The 18553-nt window shown below is 45.1% G+C and overlaps 5 protein-coding genes across 7 annotated transcripts; 3 read left to right on the forward strand and 2 right to left on the reverse strand.

Moving 5' to 3' along the window:
* Nucleotides 1-719: 719 nt before the first annotated feature.
* Nucleotides 720-2600, reverse strand: LOC134023180 (tubulin alpha-8 chain-like). The gene is made up of 4 exons (XM_062465068.1): nucleotides 2467-2600; nucleotides 2120-2342; nucleotides 1863-2011; nucleotides 720-1770 (listed from the first exon to the last, which is right to left on the reverse strand). Exons 1-4 carry the CDS (start codon nucleotides 2467-2469, stop codon nucleotides 793-795), a joined length of 1353 nt encoding a protein of 450 aa, XP_062321052.1. The 5' UTR covers nucleotides 2470-2600; the 3' UTR covers nucleotides 720-792.
* A 3633-nt stretch (nucleotides 2601-6233) lies between these two features.
* calhm6 (calcium homeostasis modulator family member 6) lies at nucleotides 6234-8528 on the forward strand. Its single transcript, XM_062465069.1, has 2 exons — nucleotides 6234-6801; nucleotides 7445-8528. Exons 1-2 carry the CDS (start codon nucleotides 6265-6267, stop codon nucleotides 7877-7879), a joined length of 972 nt encoding a protein of 323 aa, XP_062321053.1. The 5' UTR covers nucleotides 6234-6264; the 3' UTR covers nucleotides 7880-8528.
* A 580-nt stretch (nucleotides 8529-9108) lies between these two features.
* On the forward strand, nucleotides 9109-11859 carry LOC134023182 (calcium homeostasis modulator protein 5-like). The gene is made up of 2 exons (XM_062465071.1): nucleotides 9109-9957; nucleotides 10741-11859. The coding sequence occupies exons 1-2, from the start codon at nucleotides 9415-9417 to the stop codon at nucleotides 11122-11124; spliced, it is 927 nt and encodes a 308-aa protein (XP_062321055.1). The 5' UTR covers nucleotides 9109-9414; the 3' UTR covers nucleotides 11125-11859.
* Nucleotides 11860-12740: 881 nt separating this feature from the next.
* rwdd1 (RWD domain containing 1) lies at nucleotides 12741-14724 on the forward strand. The gene is made up of 7 exons (XM_062465075.1): nucleotides 12741-12915; nucleotides 13146-13211; nucleotides 13343-13473; nucleotides 13636-13779; nucleotides 13998-14130; nucleotides 14268-14330; nucleotides 14426-14724. Exons 1-7 carry the CDS (start codon nucleotides 12843-12845, stop codon nucleotides 14536-14538), a joined length of 723 nt encoding a protein of 240 aa, XP_062321059.1. The 5' UTR covers nucleotides 12741-12842; the 3' UTR covers nucleotides 14539-14724.
* Nucleotides 14725-15065: 341 nt separating this feature from the next.
* On the reverse strand, nucleotides 15066-18405 carry LOC134023183 (amine sulfotransferase-like). 3 transcript variants are annotated; one of them, XM_062465074.1, is made up of 8 exons: nucleotides 18127-18405; nucleotides 17552-17699; nucleotides 17160-17214; nucleotides 16659-16867; nucleotides 16064-16190; nucleotides 15829-15923; nucleotides 15483-15663; nucleotides 15066-15306 (listed from the first exon to the last, which is right to left on the reverse strand). In XM_062465074.1, exons 4-8 carry the CDS (start codon nucleotides 16854-16856, stop codon nucleotides 15176-15178), a joined length of 732 nt encoding a protein of 243 aa, XP_062321058.1. In that variant the 5' UTR covers nucleotides 16857-16867; nucleotides 17160-17214; nucleotides 17552-17699; nucleotides 18127-18405; the 3' UTR covers nucleotides 15066-15175. The 3 variants fall into 3 exon arrangements, with proteins under 3 accessions (XP_062321058.1, XP_062321057.1, XP_062321056.1); XM_062465073.1 differs by lacking the exon at nucleotides 17160-17214 and having other exon boundaries at nucleotides 18127-18403; XM_062465072.1 differs by lacking the exon at nucleotides 17160-17214 and having other exon boundaries at nucleotides 17552-17713; nucleotides 18127-18402.
* Nucleotides 18406-18553: the final 148 nt, after the last annotated feature.

Below are 18553 nucleotides of genomic sequence, written 5' to 3' on the forward strand. Positions count from 1 at the left end.
CAGCACGCCTGGAACGCTAGACAATGGGCTACATGGAGTGCCATGTGCGCAAACTCCGTTAACGGCAGCTGTGTTGTGTGATCGCATGGTGACTTGATATAGCCAAAACATTTAAGCATGCATACTTCGCATATAAAAAAGGTCGAAGAAAAAAAAAAATCATGCTGCTCTATAGGATGACCAGATACCCAAACGTGCGACGTTTTACGCGCGTGACTTAATTAACTTTAGCTGACTCGATTACTTTTTACAACATGGCTAGTAGGGAAAGACTATTTCGACAAAGTCAATGCTCAAACGCAGAAAATGATTTGAGCGATATTTAGCGCAAGAGGGTTGTTTTAGTCAGACCACTGTTTGATAAACAGATCGATGTGCGCAGCGGCGTCACGTGCCAGTTAGAATTAGGTTCTACAATGTAACAGATTTCTCGCAGGATTGCTTATCAGAAGACAGTCTATGCGGTGTTGAGTATCTGGGAGGGCCCGGGCCGTGCCTCTCCTCACTGTGCTGAGGTCAAGTTTCATAATGCAACAATGTTCACTCTTGTAGGACATGTCTAGATTAGTTGCAGTGTCAAGTATCCCAGACAGGACGGTACCAGACAGGTTGAGGATCAGAGTACAGGACAAAAAAAATAAATAATAGGCGTTCGTTTTTTTTGGTCCAATGTCAAGAAACGCTTATGTACACCTTGAGCCAAAACCACCAAGATGATGTAAATGCTTAGTATATTTTAATACAAAATCCACATAGTACTTTAACAGGTTATAGCGCGTAGGCCTAACAGATTCAATATTCATCTTCCTCCTCCTCACAGCCATCTCCAGAGTCTGCCCCCACCTCCTCATAGTCCTTCTCCAGGGCAGCCATGTCCTCCCTGGCCTCAGAGAACTCGCCCTCCTCCATGCCCTCACCTACGTACCAGTGCACGAACGCACGCTTGGCGTACATCAGGTCAAACTTGTGGTCTAGTCGGCTCCAGGCCTCGGCGATAGCCGTGGTGTTGCTCAGCATGCACACGGCCCTCTGCACCTTGGCCAGGTCCCCTCCAGGAACCACGGTGGGGGGCTGGTAGTTGATGCCCACCTTGAAGCCCGTGGGACACCAGTCCACAAACTGGATGGAGCGCCTCGTCTTGATGGCAGCGATGGCGGCGTTGACGTCCTTGGGGACAACGTCTCCGCGGTAGAGCAGGCAGCAGGCCATGTACTTGCCACGCCTGGGGTCACACTTCACCATCTGGTTGGCCGGCTCGAAGCAGGAGTTGGTGATCTCGGATACGGAGAGCTGCTCGTGGTAGGCCTTCTCGGCTGAGATGATGGGGGCGTAGGTCACCAGGGGGAAGTGGATGCGGGGGTAGGGCACCAGGTTGGTCTGGAACTCTGTCAGGTCCACGTTGAGGGCACCATCAAAACGCAGGGAGGCAGTTATGGAGGACACGATCTGGGCAATCAGGCGGTTGAGGTTGGTGTAGGAGGGACGCTCCACCCCCACGTTGCGCTTGCAGATGTCAAAGATGGCCTCATTGTCCACCATGAAGGAGCAGTCCGAGTGCTCCAGGGTGGTGTGGGTGGTCAGGATGGAGTTGTAGGGCTCCACCACAGCTGTGGACACCTGGGGGGCAGGGTAAACCGAGAACTCCAGCTTGGACTTCTTCCCGTAGTCCACAGACAGACGCTCCATCAGCAGGGAGGTGAAACCAGACCCGGTCCCCCCGCCAAAGCTGTGAAAGATGAGGAAGCCCTGCAGTCCGGTGCACTGGTCCGCCTGTGCGGACCAAACACGGATTATCAATTCATAAAAGTTCAGTCATTTGGAGGACATGTACTTGAAACTCAACATCTAGCTGCGATTCTCACCATTTTACGCATCCTGTCAATGACGGATTCCACAATCTCCTTGCCGATGGTGTAGTGCCCGCGGGCATAGTTGTTAGCTGCATCCTCCTTGCCACTGATCAGTTGCTCAGGGTGGTACAACTGACGATAGGCACCATTTCGTACTTCATCTAATAAGAAATACCAGGAAACAATTAACAGAATGGAGGAAATGGCTTTCGGAGATTAATCAAGGAAACATGGCCTCTGGCACCCCCATAGCAGCGTTCCAGACTCACCCACGACCGACGGCTCCAGATCAATAAAGATGGCTCTGGGGACGTACTTCCCGGTACCGGTTTCAGTGAAGAAAGTACCGAAGGACGTGTCGGCCAGGGAGGCAGCGTTGGATGCATGCACTGTTCCATCTGGCAGGAAGCCATGCTCCAAACAGTACAGCTCCCAGCAGGAGTTGCCCATCTGGACGCCCGCTTGTCCGATGTGAACAGAAATGCACTCCCTCTGTCAGTGGATCAAAGACAGAATGGTGTTTTTCAAAATACATGTAAGGGGTTAAAGTTGAAACTTTTGAGTGGTTAAATTCTCTGGTGAGAGCAATTCAGACAACTTAATGTCATTTACTTACCATTGTTACAACTATTAGGCACACCTGAACAACCTCAACCCTGAAAATCCTAAGCAGTTACCCCTTAAATAGCCCTCCTCACCTTAATACAGATAATCAGCCTAATAGAGTTCACCTGCTTTTCTAGTCACAGCAATCAAGTATGGTGGGTGTGACCTTCAACAACCTTGATTGAAAAACGTCATACGTCAACAGATCTAAAGTTATCATAGTACAAACCCTTTTAATTTAATGTTGAGAACAAGTCAATATGTTAGGTTTGAACGAGTATATTTTATCTGGTGAAAAGTGAAAACATGGGCCGAGTTTCTTTCTTGAAATGAATGTTGTTGACCGTTAAATCAAACATGCATAGACTAACATACTGAAAATAGTAATCCATTGCTGTACTTGAGGCCTGCTCTATCTCAAGTCAAATAGGATTGCGGTTTATTGTTTTCTAATCATCTGCTCCTCTGCCCGAGACCATCTCCACGCTTTGAGTTTAGTTTTGAGCAGATCATGTGGTGGTGAAGCCGCCGGCAGTTACAACATTGTGCACAACCGGGTCATGACCCGACCCCTGCCTCCTGCTAAGCGTGTCCGCTCACAAGTGTTTCAACAGCCTTGCAACAGTGGTTGATAAGGGCACATACACATCAAGTATATTCCCCTCATGTTTAAAAAAAAAACACTTCTAGCCTACTCATGAATGAGAATTAAATAGAGACCCGGATTTAATTTCAGCTTACTTGCGACTCGAAGAGCTGACAGCACCGCATCCTTGTCCGCGGATGGCACGGTACCCCCTTTACAAGGAAAGAGCGGCAGCTCTGCCTGCACTGCTGGTGCTTCCCAAGGCACCAGTGGCGGATCTAGAACGTTTTACATAAGGTGGCAAAGGGGGGCAAGAGGTCTTGGCAGGATGGTGTGGGTAAACGGTACGTGGGAATCCCTATGGCTTTAACAAAACAAAAACAAGACCAATTTTCAGCACGGGAGTGTTGAGTGCTGGCCCAAACCAGCCCATCCCCACCAGGGGCCGAGCCATACGTTGATTCGGGGCTTAACCCGAACCTAGGACCTAGGTTTTGATGTGATTTGAAATCAGAACTTCACATTAATTCTCACGCGCATAGCACTCGAGCAAATGTTTTTGCATTAATTTCAGTGCAAAATAGTTTTTTTTACCTTTATGTAATATGAACATTACATTGGACTCATATTGTTATATTTCTGGAAATTACAACCAACATTTTTACCTGAAAGATTCGGGGCTTTTGAGAAAACGTATTTTTCCCACCCTTGCAGGAACCTAGATTTATGAAGTGACAGATCTTTCTTTTTTTACCTGGCTTTTTCAGTTCCTCCTGGAATCTTTTCCCCATACATTGTATTCTTTGCCCATCATCTTAATCTTGCTAACTCCCTCCACAACAATAAATTATGGTTTAGGGTTGTCTCCATGGCAACAACCTTGGTATACGCACTTGTGTTTGAGAAAGACAACTGAAAACTGCACTTTTTAATGCACGGCCTGATCATGCGTTTATTTAATTAAAACCTAATGTAGCTTATTAGCTTACTTATCAGTCACATAGTAGTTAACAAACTTAACACATATCGTTTTATTCGGTGTGTGAAAAAACAATGAGAAAGCAGGCGATCTGCTGGTCCCGATGGCCACTCCGGGCCTGAGCCCAGTGTTCAAATTAAACTAAACTGTGCATCTTTTAAAAAGTCCGAGTATAAAAAGCTAAATGAAAATTCAAAGTACAATATTTGTGTCCAAGATGCAGTGGACCAAGTATAAAACAGTGGACAATACTCAAGTACTTATTATAATTAAAAACTTATCATTACAGTCCACAAATGACCCGATCACCCATCTGTTTTAGGAAAGCTTAAGGCGACAGTTGTTATTCTTTGCAGCTAACATTTCACAAACAATATGTGAGAGTAAGTGGATTTTATAGGACTGCTTAGCTAATCATATAAATGATCGATCTCCCAACTGGCACTATATTATTGTGTGCTGTAATGTAAGGTTGGCAAAACAGCGACTATCAGTAGGCTAAACTTTATGGATACAAACAAGAGTTTAGCTATATTATATATTAAGCTGTCTTTACTAAAATCAAAACAAATCAAAGGGCAGAGTGCTCTTACAAATGAAGCGATTTGAATTTTGGCTAACGTAGACTCACTGTTTTTGCTGATGCTGAATCGTCTTTAGCATACATTACATTCATTGCCAATGTAACTTTAAGTTAAACATGTGTGTTTAAACTTCACCTGGGGAAACTGACTTCACCTTGAGAGGCTCGGGGGCAGCTCAATTGCTCCAGTCTTTGCCGGGCTGCAGTGCCACCGCACCGCAGCAGACTCGCTGTGTGCGAGCCAGACTGTGTGAACGCCGCTCTGCACGTTTGATGCAGGGACGTAGCTATGTGAGGGGCAGGGGGCTAAGAATACGTTTAAAATAAAACATTTAATTGTTCACTTTCGGTAAATGTATTGTTCAGTTCAATGTTTTGAGAAGCTTGTGGACATAGTGGCGGTTTGTTTTTACAAGTACAGTTTTTGGATCACCAAAGTTAGGGGGGCAGCTGGGGGGGGGGGGAAAGGCTCTATAGTGGGGGGCAGCTGCCCCCCCTTGCCCCCCTGTAGATCCGCCAATGCTTCAAGGCACAGGTGATTGTTGAAAACCGTTATATTCACGCAGGTCATGGCACATTCAAAGTAGTTGCCGTTCAGCAATGCGACTGCAATCCAACTGACAGGAGCAACCATGGCTTTCGTGGTGATCTGAAAGAGGACCACCCAAAACCCGAAAACGTTTTTGCAGCGAAACTTTGATTTGCGGAGACATTTTCCTGTGAACAACTTCCATGTCCTATTGCTGAGGCTGTAGCCTAAGACTAAAAGTGCCAAAGCAGGCACGAAGATTAACACCATTCCACAGGCAAAGTTCCAGTCACTGCATGGGCACTTGAAAACCACACTCGAAAAAATCTGTTCCCTAACAGCGGTGAACAAGGCAACAAGTCCCAAACTCAAGCTTTCCTGCTGTTTTTGAGCAATGTTGAGGACCGTTTTGAATTTATCCATCTTGCTGGCTGCTTAGGATCTGTTGTGACAGTGAGTTGTGGGAAGCATGTTAAGAAGAAAATATACTTTCAGTTCCGTTTTATGTTGTGTGTTTGCCTTCTTTCATGCGGGTCAGAGCTGGATACGCATTTCAGCTGCTTGCCACAAGATTACAGTAGGGGCTAATGCAGGGTCAAGTACAGACTTCTGGAGAAACAATATGACATTTGTGACATTAACATAGATGCAGCATTTTTTATATTTTCTAGAAGGAGGACCACAGACAGTGACATCTTATGTTTTGGGTCTGGGGCCGTCCCCCTCCAGAACCTGTTGCACAGCTATACGGTTTATTTATGGAACACAACGGTTGGTGGCACAACCACGCCTCTTCCCTCGCATATGTGGTCTCCCTTTAATGAAACAATTTAGCATTGCAAAATTCTAAATATCAAGAAAGTGATGGTATAATATTGTACCATCACTTTTTATATAAAAATGCTGCTGCTATGTTAATGTCACAAATGTCATATTGCGTCACCAGAAGTCTGTAGGCCTACTTGACCCAGCATGAATCATAATCTTGTGGTCTTGTGGCAAGCAGCTGAAATGTATCCAACTCTTACCCGAAAGAAGGCAAACACACAACTTAAAACGGAACTGAAAGTCGATTTTCTTCTTAACATGCTTCCCACAACTCACTGTCACAGCAGATAAGCAACCTTCAAGATGGATAAATTCAAAACGGTCCTCAACATTGCTCAAAAACAGCAGGAAAGCTTGAGTTTGGGACTTGTTGCCTTGTTCACCGCTGGCGGGGAACAGATTTTTTCGAGTGTGGTTTTCAAGTGCCCATGCAGTGACTGGAACTTTGCCTATGGAATGGTGTTCCTCCTCGTGCCTGCTTTGGCACTTTTAGTCTTAGGCTACAGCCTCAGCAATAGGACATGGAAGTTGTTCACAGGAATATGTCTCCGCAAATCAAAGTTTCGCTGCAAAAACGTTTTCGGGTTTTGGGTGGTCCTCTTTCAGATCACCACGAAGGCCATGGTCGCTCCTGTCAGTTGGATTGCAGTCGCATTGCTGAACGGCAACTACTTTGAATGTGCCATGACCGGCGTGAATATAACGGTTTTCAACAATCAACTGTGCCGTGGGAAGCACCAGCAGTGCCAGGCAGAGCTGCCGCTCTTTCCTTGTAAAGGGGGTACCGTGCCATCCGCGGACAAGGATGCGGTGCTGTCAATTCTTCGCGCCCAGTCGCAAGTAAGGCTAAATTAAATCTGGGTCTCTATTTAATACTCATTCATGAGTAGGCTAGAAGTGGTTTGTTACCATCTTTAAACTCAAATATTTCTACTTGCGCCTATGTAGGCCTAAGTCATTAATATTTCCCTTATACGTTGCATAAAGCAGAACTAAGAGACTGGGGATAGGAAGTCCCTTTTTTGTTCTGAAATTATTGCATAATTTCTCAAAACAATAAATCAGTGTTACTTCACTCCAGTCCCGCCTGTCAAGGTGGCAAGTACTGTATGTTGATAAACAAAACAAGCATCAAAACTCTGATCTCCCTGTAGGCAGTATTTATCTCACTTATTGATCCCTCTCTAGTAATGTCTCTCTGCATCTTACATTTACATTTACATTTAGTCATTTAGCAGACGCTCTTATCCAGAGCGACTTACAGTAAGTACAGGGACATTCCCCCTGAGGCAAGTAGGGTGAAGTGCCTTGCCCAAGGACACAACATCATTTGACACAGCCGGGAATCGAACCAACAACCTTCCGATTACTAGCCCGATTCCCTAACCACTCAGCCATCTTACTCCCATCTCCCACTCTGTCCTCAAGGGAATTGCTTGGGTGTTCTCCCTCTCCCTAACCCCACATTGTATTGTGGTTTCAGATCTTGGGTTGGTTGCTGATTGCGTCTATCCTGGTGTCCAGCCTGCTGCTGGTCTGTGTGTCCAGATGCAACTCCCCTGTCAGCTACCTGCAGCTGAGTTTCTGGAAGTCCTACGCCCAGCAGGAGTGCACGCTGCTGGAGACCTTCTCCGAAGGCCACGCCCGAGAGCTGGCCCAGAGAAACCTGAAGAGCTTCTTCCAGCTGCAGCCTCCAGAGCCCATCACCACCCCGTCTAACCAGGCCTGGCAGAAGATCTCCAACTTTTACCGTTTCAACACCCGGGACCACTACTACAGCATGCTTCACCAATATGTGGATAACTGCCTGGGGCACGGGGAGGAGGAACTGAAAAGGACCTTGTCCATCCGTTCAGATGGTCCAGATGCTAACACCCCAGCAGTGCTGGACTTTGTGGACGGTGCTGGGATGCTGTGAATGCAGAGGATTTTGATGGTAATAGCAAATCATATTAACAAAAGGGCTATACAAATAAATTTGATTTGATTTGATTTGAACAAACAAAAAAATGTCAACATTTATTAATTACATGAAAATAAACAGTATGAATGTACATTATAATATAAACAGATAGGTTTCTTTCTACACTTGTGTGGCTTAATCTTTCCTGAGCCTATATACTTCACTTACATTTGCTTCAATCAGGAAATGAAACCCAGACTTGCTTCCTGTGAGCGCTGAACCACAAACAGAGTGTGTGTGTATAGTATTGACATACTATATGTTCATACTACATACTATAACGGACATGTTATATCTTAACAATCACCAAACAAATGTTTGTTAAACTAGCCTTTACAGCATTGCTCATCATGTTCTTGTCCATGCTAATGCAAAAAAATACTCACATTAAATTACATTATCTCTGAAAAAACCTCTGAATTATTTATGAATGAGCAGGGGTGGTTGGGTTGGATGAAGCCCACTTCAAACTCCATGTTGTCCAACTCCACTGATTGTATTTGTGTCATGTGAAACTGAAATCAAATGTAAAAACTGCAACCAACATCATCTTAGCGCCTGGCCCAACTGTGTGAGGCTTTTAATTCCAGTGTTATAGAAGGTAGATTTTGAAGACTAGGATGAAAGCTATTGCTACGATCAATGCTCTTAAAGCCTTTTGGAAGGGGGAGTGGAAGGAGGGGGGAGGGAGAGAGAGAGAGAGAGAGCACTTCTCCATAATGCTCACTTATGCTGCACAGTACAGTTCTAGTGGTATTCCAGATTGCTTCCTGTGTGTGTGTGTGTGTGCGTGTGTGTATGTGTGCAACATTCACATGCCTGCACGTTTATGACTAAGTGAAACAGCATGTTGTATGTAGATCAAACTGCTGCCAGTAAATGCACGTTCTCAGCTGCCGTAACACATCTACATTCTTCTTTGTAACATTGCCGTGGTTTCCTTGTTTGTGGCATGTACTTGGTATGTACTGAAAGCACTGTTTTTGCCAGAACATTGGACTCAAATCCAATGCTAAAGCACAGCTGCTGAAGATTTGGAAGCCGGAAACCAGAAATGCAAGATCTCCGTCTGTTGAGTCACAATCTTTAGGGTTAGCCGGGGGGAGAGAAGGAGGGACCAGAATAGAGAAAGGGAAGTCAAGAGAGTAAGGGAGTGGTTTGGAAGCGTAGAAAGACAAAGCCTGTGTGGACATGGGTGGAGAGCAGAGGCGTGGAGATAGAGAGACAGGGAGAAAGGGAGGAGCCGAGGGAATCAGAAAGAGACTGATCCGGAAAGAAGGGAACGGGAGGGGCTGAGGCTGTTGACAGATGTTTGTTTTCTTGTAAGTTGAAGTGAGACGGTGAGAGGCAGTTGGAGTTAGGAATTACGAATTACACTCTTACCTCCCAACCTCCCAAGACAAATACCTCTTCAGATTTCTGTTCAACAATTGGTCGTTCCTTGAGTTCTTTTCACCCTGGATCGTGTTTCAACCCGCCTCACGGCCAACATGGATAACTTCCAGACCGTCCTGCGTTTCTTCATGAACCAGAAAGCCACCTTAGGCTACAGCTTCATGGCTCTCATGACCATTGGAGGGGAGAGGGTCTTCTCCATGGTCTCCTTCCAGTGCCCCTGCAACCACAGCCAGAACTTCGCCTACGGGCTGACCTTCCTGATGGGCCCGGCGCTGGTCCTGCTCCTGCTGGGTCTGTTCTTCAGCACGCGTCTATGGCGCCTCTTCACTGGCTGCTGCCTGAACCCCATGAAGCTCTGTCCCCGGCGGAACAGCGTCGGCTGCATGAGGGCGGTCGCCAGCATCTTCACCGGGGCTTGCGTGGCACCAGTCATGTGGCTGTGTGTGGCTCTGCTCAATGGGACCTTCTACGAGTGCGCTGTCAGCGGCCTGGATGAGAACATAGTGGTGGACATATTCTGTAAGAACAAGACCGCAAAGTGCCGGGAGGAGCTGGCGCGCGTGCCCTGCGGACGGTCCAAACTGCCCACCGAGGAGAGTCTGGAGCTGTTACAGATGTTCAGGGCACAGTCTCAGGTGTGAACTTCTGTATATGTTTAGATACAGAGTCAGGCATACTTCTATAGATGTTTGACACAGAGTCAGGCATATTTATATAGATGTTTAACCCTTGTGTTATCTTCGGGTCATTCTGACCCATCAGTCATTGTGACCCACCGTCGTATTGCGACAAATTTATCTCATACAAAAACAAAGTGAAGCATTTTCTTTTAACTGTCGGGCTGTCTCAGACCCCCCACATTGGAATGGTTAAAAGAAAATTATTTTTATTTGTTTTTGTATTGGGTAAAATTGGGTAAACACAACAATGGTTCGTTATGAACCTTTGGGTCATGTGACCCGAAGGCAGCACGAGGGTTAACACAGTCTCAGACAGGAACATCTATAGATTTTCAAACAGCCTGAGAGAAGCCAGTAATTATGTAAGGTGACACCTAGACACTTGATACCTGCAATTGATGTTCAGTTACCTGGTCCATGTTGTCACGTCCATGAAACCTGTTATTACACAGTGTGTTTGTGAAATGTCACCAGTGTCATTTCATAGGTATCAGAGTGTGCCGGCTGCAAGCTGATAAAAGGCAACATAATGATAAAATAATACAATATAATACAGCACCTATGTACTAAACTGGTGTTTTGTTCTGTTTGTCTTTTAGAGTTTTGTTAGACATTCTTGTTTCGGGGAAATAACAATGCTCATTATTAACATATTTGACTTCCTGCTTGTTTGTATGTGTGTGTATGTGCCTGTGTGTGTGTGTGTGTGTGTGTGTGTGTGCTTGGGTGTGTGCTCAGATTCTAGGCTGGGTCATCATTATCACAGCAACCTCGGTCGGACTGATAGGAACCTGTTGCACCAACTGTCGCTCCAGGGTCAGCTACCTGCAGCTAACCTTCTGGAAGCGCTACATGGAAAAGGAGAGGGATCAGTTTGATACCTACGCCACAGACTACGCCTCCAAGCTGGCCGATCGGAACCTCAAGAGCTTCTTTGAGAACCAGGAGCCGGAGGCCTTCCCCTTTCCCAACCACAAGGCGTGGGAGCAGATCTCCTCCTTGTACACCTTCTCCGACAGCGAGCAGTGCTACAGCACCCTGCAGAGATATGTGGAGCGCGTGGACAAAGACTACAACTCGGAGAACAGACCAGTCATGTGCAAGACGGACGTGGAAGCGTAGGAAGTGTGATGTCAAAACAAAACATTGGTGCTTGGGCACATAATAAGCAACAGTATAACTTGTTTTGTAAGAAGGATGACCAATAACACTAGCAACATGCATATGAGCACATATTACTTCTGTGCACTTTTTTCATCGTTGCCCAACATTATTAATATATGGCCCAGGAAAACAATTCTCACAAAACACCCTGTACTAGTAGGGCCACTCAGGGAAACCACAGTTATTAACATAGAATGCTGTCACTGCAGAAGTGATGAAACAATGACATCCTGTCTGCCAGCAGGAAACAAACGTGTGCTTCATAGACCTCTTAACAGCACATTTTTAACTAACCACTGCAACAACAACACATTGACCATTACGTTTTTAGGTCTCTGACACAGAGTCCTGTCTTTGTCTGCTGTAATCTCTTCTGTGATTGGTCTAACCACTGCTTATCTCCTCTGTGTCTCTGTGGCAGTCCATCTATGTCATTCATAAATTATTGATTTGCTGGATGGTTGTTATGCTATTGGGATACTATAGATTGAGCAACATCATAAAGTACAAAATGTTGTATTCACTTTTTTGGGTAAACACATACATTGTACAAAAGTTTCTGGAAAGGCGTAACCAAGAATGATAATCCTGTTTTCCATGTCATGTTTGCAAACAGAGGGATGTTTTGCGCATACAAACATTTTTTTAGAAAGCTGTCTTTCAGTATGACAACAAATAAAAAAATTCACAGTATTTCCAGGCACTTGATTTTCTATCTAGTTCAGAACTTTTTAGGAGAAGAGCATGCTAAGATTGTCTGTCTAGAGCTCATCAAGGGCCTATATTAAAACATACAAGTAGGGGGCCTGTTAAGACATTTAGTATGCGTCTTTTTCATAAACCAATGTTACATACTGTGTTTATTTGTGAGTGCATCATAGTCAGGTGGCTGAGCGGACTAGTAATCTGAAGGTTGCCCGTTCGATTCCCGGCCGTGCGAAATGACGTTGTGTCCTTGCGCAAGGCACTTCACCCTACTTGCCTCGGGGGAATGTCCCTGTACTTACTGTAAGTCGCTCTGGATAAGAGCGTCTGCTAAATGACTAAATGTAAATGCATCAAACACAAACAGTGAGATTGTTTCAACCGGCCGCCTGTCAGCGGTGTGACACCAGGTGTGCCTCAACATGTCTGAACAAGAAAGAAAAAAACCTCCTGGACTTGCTGGGCAATTTTGTCCACGGTCCACCCATTGCCTGCATCATAGATTTAAACCTGCTTTACCCAGTGCCATATTTACAGTTTACATTATTAGTGTTTACAGCAATAGGCCCATATGCTTGTTGTGATCTCTTTGCTTTTTGCACTGAGCCTAGACCCTAGAAATACATTTGCACACAGAAAACGAAGCACGTTTCAGAAATGGAATGCTCAGAGTATGTTTACTGCTAGGCCAAAATAGTCGATTGCAGAACAACTTTAAACTTTAAAACCAGATAAAGCAAATGTTAGTCGTTTAGATTAGTTTAGTTTCAACACTGATTTGTTTGAAAAAGTAAGGAAGTACGTTAATCACGAGATACAATTAATAGCCAACTGATGGGTTGTTTCATGGTCAGACAAAACAAAATAATGCTCGATGTAATCGATTACCGGTGGGCCTTATCGAGCAGAGAACGCACACGTCCGCTCTCTGGAGTGATATAAGTAGCTAATTTATGGATAAATAGAAGAAAATGACAGATTACGCAGAAGAACAGCGAAACGAGCTGGAAGCTATTGAGTCAATTTATCCGGATTCGTTTACAGGTCTGTTTTTCGTCTTAGGGCGCTGAATAGTGAGTGTGTCGGCTGCTGGTTAGCAGGCTAGCATAGCTCGTAACGTTTACGAGTTGTCACATGCAATCAAGAAGTGCTAGCTTCAAACCATATGTAGCTGTCTAACTGGGTAGTCAGCTAAAGAAGCTAGTTATGAAACCTATAACTCATTGTGTTGCCCGATTATGAATGTTAACTGTGGTTTGTCTGCCCTGCTGCAGTGCTATCAGAGATACCCACGAGTTTCACCATCACGGTGACGTCAGATGCAGGGAAAAACGATGAGAGTAAGTAAACTCGGTCTCTGGCATGCAAGACAGTATTTTTTATAGTACGTTTTGCAGGCCTGGCGGTTATGTATTGGTTCTAGAACGTGATATGACTAGACGTTTTTCCCTCCCTCCTTTTCCTACCCCAGCGGTAGAAGTGACCCTGAAGTTTACCTATGTTGAGAAGTACCCAGACGAGGCTCCTCTGTGGGAGATCTTCTCGCAGGAGAACCTGGAGGATTCAGACACAGAGGAGATCCTGTCCTTCCTACATCAGCAGGTCTGTTTAGCTGTCAAGCTGATTCTGTCTGCCAGCCTGTCTCTTCTATCAAGCCGTTTCTGTCTGGCCTTACTGCTGCAGACGGAAGTCTCTTTTTCTGGCACTGTCATCGCGACTGTCTCCCAGACTGACCACCCCTCCCTTCTGACGGCCATGTTGTAGGCAGAGGAGAACCTCGGCATGGTGATGATCTTCACCCTGGTGAACGCTGTCCAGGAGAAGCTCAACGAAATCGTCGACCAGATAAAGAACAGACGAGAAGAAGAGCAGTCACGGAAGGATGCGGAGGCGGAGGAGGCTGAGAAGGTTGAAATAACAACTGTTTCAAATTCTATTAGATGAACACACTAAGCTGTTTTGGCTTTCACTTAGAACGATGCATGGTGTTTTATAATAACACACAATCAAACACTGTCACATCATGACACAACTAACCAACAATGAAACTTTCATTCTATTCTAGTAGCTGTAATAACCATTGTTGTGTGTGTGTGTGTGTGCGCCCCTGTATGTGTGGTGGACAGGTGGCCTTCCAAGGCACGGTGGTCACCATCGAGAACTTTCTGGCATGGAAAGCCAGGTTTGAGCTGGAGATGAACGAGCTCAAGAAGAAACGTCAGAAGGAAGAGGAACAGATAGGGAAGATAAAACTCACAGGTGCGTGTCTGACCCGGTTCCACCTGCAGATGCAGAGCTGTCATTCTGTCTCCGTGAGTTCATCACTGTCAGAACGACAAACTGACCCGGCATCCAACTGACCTGTCGGTTTTCTTCTGTTTTCCTTCCTCCTCCAGGGAAAAAGCTCTTTGAGACAGACCACAATCTTGACACATCGGACATACAGTTCCTTGAAGATTGTAAGGATGTTAATACTGTGTGTGTGTGTGTGTGTGTGTGACTGTGTGTGTGTGTTGTGTTACTGTAGTATAACTGTGCTCCTCTATCTTTTCAGCTGGGAACAACGTGGAGGTGGATGAGTCACTCTTCCAGGACATCGATGATCTGGATCTGGATGAGGACGACCCTGACTTTAACCCCTTGGAACTTGGCAGTGATGAAGACTAAACCAGGAAGCAACTGAAAAGTGTGACCCTGCCCCCCCCAGACCTTCCCATGTTTTCTTTCCCCCCAACATGAACTTTTAACAATGGTTGGCCGCACATCTTCACTAATTCAGTTCAAAGGGCATTCATATAGCTCTTTATTATAGTTTCAATCGTGATGTCATTAAATCCAACAAATTTGTGTTCACCTTGGTCCTCTTTGTGCTGTGTTGCAATGATAGACCAGATTCCATCACCATACAGTTGTAGAAACTCTGGTTGGTCCATAGAGGGCAGCAGAGAATCAGCAATAATAATTGCAACGCGTATTGAATGGGTATTGTGATGGCTACACCAACTGGATTTATAGGTGATTAGTTTTTTTATCATTATTTTATATTCATTACAATAATATACAAAATATATACAGAGACAATGCAAGTGCATTGAGGAGTGAAAGTAAAGAAAGTGTACGTATCCCAAATACCATTTAGTAATTTTTACAAAGCTCTGCATATTGTGAATATAAAATGCATATTGGGAACTTAAAATCTGTAAAGCAATTTTAATACAAGACAGATATATAGATAAATAATTTGTAGACTTGGAGTAAAGATGTCTGGTCTCATTGAAGAGCTTTGTGTCCAACAGTGATGACATCACACGGTCCTGTTATCATGAATGTCCCACTTAAAGGAGAGAGGCCAGTCCTTCATCTTCTCCTGGTATACACGGTTAAACTTCTCATTCTGGGCTACTGTGAAGTTGTTCTTCCAGTCTCCGATGGTACCTAGAACACACAGAAGATGAAAGAGCAGAAGTTGAGGATTGGGCCTTGGGAAGTATGCTTCTATGATGATCCATAGGCTACAGTTATCGATGATAAGTTAGACTAGCATGCTCACTAGGCTGAGTCTGATGCCTACACGACACCCTCAGCAGACAACCTTTGACCTGTAGCAATACCTTTCCTCATGAAGGTACCCTCCCTGTGGTCAAGTAGGCTAGCAGACACACACTTGTAGTTGGCCTGGGGATTCTGCTTCATGGTGCTGAAGGTGCTGTTCTGCACCACCCTGCCCACCTGCTCCTCCGTCAGGTCCTGCTCCAGGAACACACACATCTGTCGCACAACCGACCTCAGGTCCTACACACACACACACACACACACACACACACACACACACGGAGGTTAGCTGTATGCAGACTGTATAAAGCTGTGCTGCACTGCCCTGGTTAGCTATATGCATACAAAGCAGCCACAGGGTTCTGTTTTAGGGTTATCTAGGGTAGAGGTTAGTAGCTGCAGTACCTGGACCATGTCTTCATACTTGAGGAACAGGAAGTTCATCTCTGCTCTGTGAGAGTACCATGTCTGGATGTGCTCAAACCAGCAGTTCCCATACACTGCATACATTAGATACACAGAAACAAATCAGCAGTTGCCAAATCATCCACAAGTTAAGACAAGGAAATGCACAGCAGTAGCAAACGGGACGGCACATTGTCACAAATCAAACATATCATGTAAATCCCATTGGCCTTACCATTACCCTCCATGAAATTCTCAAAGAACTCAGTAAAGTTCTTTGGCGTCTGTAGCATAGTGGCATACTTGTGGAAGTGGTAATAGGAGACCAGAACATCCTTAGGGTTTCTGGCCACATAGATCACCTGCAGGAGGCCCGGCAGGGAGAGGCTGTCAGCACAGCAGACCCAAGAGCTTACAAAAGCATGCATCAACATTAAGGCCTAGGGTAGACTTAGTGACGCTCAAACAAGATTTTCCTCCCTACGCCTGCAGGTTTAATGGCATGACTAGCATGTACACAATGACATAAAGGGGAGCATCTACCTTAGAAACACTGCAGAAATACTGGATTACTGCAGTGTTAAAAATATATATCTATGCCCCCATTTTTCTGGTGCATGAAGTCAGGTGGAAGTAAAAAAGAAAAATGCAGTAATACTGAAATCGTGTTCAGTGGTATTTACAACTGTGAATAATAATTAGTATTCTCTTTGGATAAATCATTAAATCCTATTTTAGGGAGCAATATTCTACTCTTAAAGCCCAGTGTTCTGAGTATTATGATACTCCTCACTCAGATGTGACCAGTTCTGCTCCAATACATGACAGACCTTGCCCCTCTTCTGTCTCAGCCCTAGAGGCATGAACTGGTACTGCAGGTGGGAGACTTGCAGCCTGGGGGAGGGGGCGCAGACAAACGTCTTCTCGCTGCCCATCAGCTCGATCCAGGGGACGCTGTCAGAGTTGAGCTGGCCAGTGGTTGCTGTGACATCGCCCTTGGAGTGGATGAGGAGGAGAATCTGCTGCATCCAGATTGTCCCTGGCGATCAGAGCAGAGAGGTTATCCAGGGATCAGCTTTCCCAGTCTAGCTGAACATCAACAGGAAGGGGCCCTTTTCCTGTGCTGTTTCATCTAAACTCTCTCTACTCTCCAGTCTTTTCAAAACAGATTTGATCGACTGGGAGTCCCAGCATCACCATGTCCAAACCTGACTGTTTACAGATGAGACATGATCTCTGTCGCACAGATAGATGACCTAGCAAAGATAGTAAAAGAAAAGAAAACAGGACGTTTTACATTCCGCCTATGGAGTGAAGCTGGCAGTGTTTACCTTTGGTTTAGTCGAGCGCTGGATCCAGACAAACAGCTCACAGACAAGGGGGTATCTGTAACCAGCGAAGGGACTCATATTTCACCTCAGATTCCTTTCTGTACCTAACCCTAGCTACACTGAGCTCTTCTCTCCTGTTCAGTTTTCCTCTCTAACTTCATCACTGTCCATTCTTTCTAAAAAATACAAAAAACTGTGAGTTTGCTGATTGGGAATAGACTAACATTTTGCTCCACATTTGGGCTTTAGTCTTAAATTACATTTCAGTTGGCTGCCCTTGTATCTTACATTTCAGTGGGCTAAACTTATACTGCATGACGGTGGGCTGCAAGATAACAGGCAAGCCTTATAGGCTTCAAGATTGGTCAGGTCTCACAAGATCTTCACCTCACCTGACTTGGGATATGTGATGGCAAATACGTCAGAGTCTCGGATCTCCCAGTTCCGGATCCGGTCCACTTCCTCTGGAGAGTGGATCCCCGTGATCAGGTTGAAGTTTCTGTGTGGCACTAGCTTGTGCTCCGAGTCCTTGGGATCTGTCTGTTGTGTGGGATCTTACAAGTTTATACAAAGACAGTGAATGTACAAAACATTTGGCATGTGCACATAATTGATTTGCTAGATACCAGTTGCTTCAATCTGTTTTCATCATGTAGCAGCATTTGTTCTTTTTTTGATAAATAATAGGCAAGAGGGAACTGTTTTTTCATGCTGCATTTGTTGTCATAATCACCACCCACATATTATTTGTTGTTCGTTATAGAGGCGTATTGCCATTGAGATAAATCATGACAGAACACAGGCTTTCAACGCAGACAAAACACTAGAACATTGAGTTAACTCATGTTATAGAGAATAGTCAGTGTAACATATTAGACAATTCAGTGTGAATTTAAATTGCCTTCCTATAAACAATCCCATTTGTTTAACCCCGAGAGCGCACAGTGGCTGCGCGCAGCACACTTACCTGCCATTGTCCAGGTCACCTCGGTGTCTTGTCCGTTTGAGTCTGGAGTCTGGGCGTCGCTCTAAATCACTGATTTCCTCTGTGCTCCGGTAAGCCAAGTGTCACTTCACGTTGTTGATAAAACTTGCAGAATCAGACAAATAGTGCGCAAAGCAAAGCCAAATGTATTTGCCGGTATTGTTTTGCAAACGGACTTCGGTCACAAATTCAATGTGAGATCGATTGCGTGCCGTTTTAACTGCAAGTGGCCAAACACACCCTTTTTCGTAGGAGGGGAGGATTCATGGATCCGTATGCTATATTGATAAGGGATGCATCCCAAGTTCCCCACCGCCGATTTTTATATTTGAATGTGGCCAAGTGCAATAATATAAATTTTCCGGGTGACACCATCTACAACGTTAGACTCGGTTAATGGGTCATTCCT

The sequence above is a fragment of the Osmerus eperlanus genome, chromosome 7, assembly GCF_963692335.1.
Source record: "Osmerus eperlanus chromosome 7, fOsmEpe2.1, whole genome shotgun sequence".
NCBI classification, from domain to species: Eukaryota; Metazoa; Chordata; class Actinopteri; order Osmeriformes; family Osmeridae; genus Osmerus; species Osmerus eperlanus.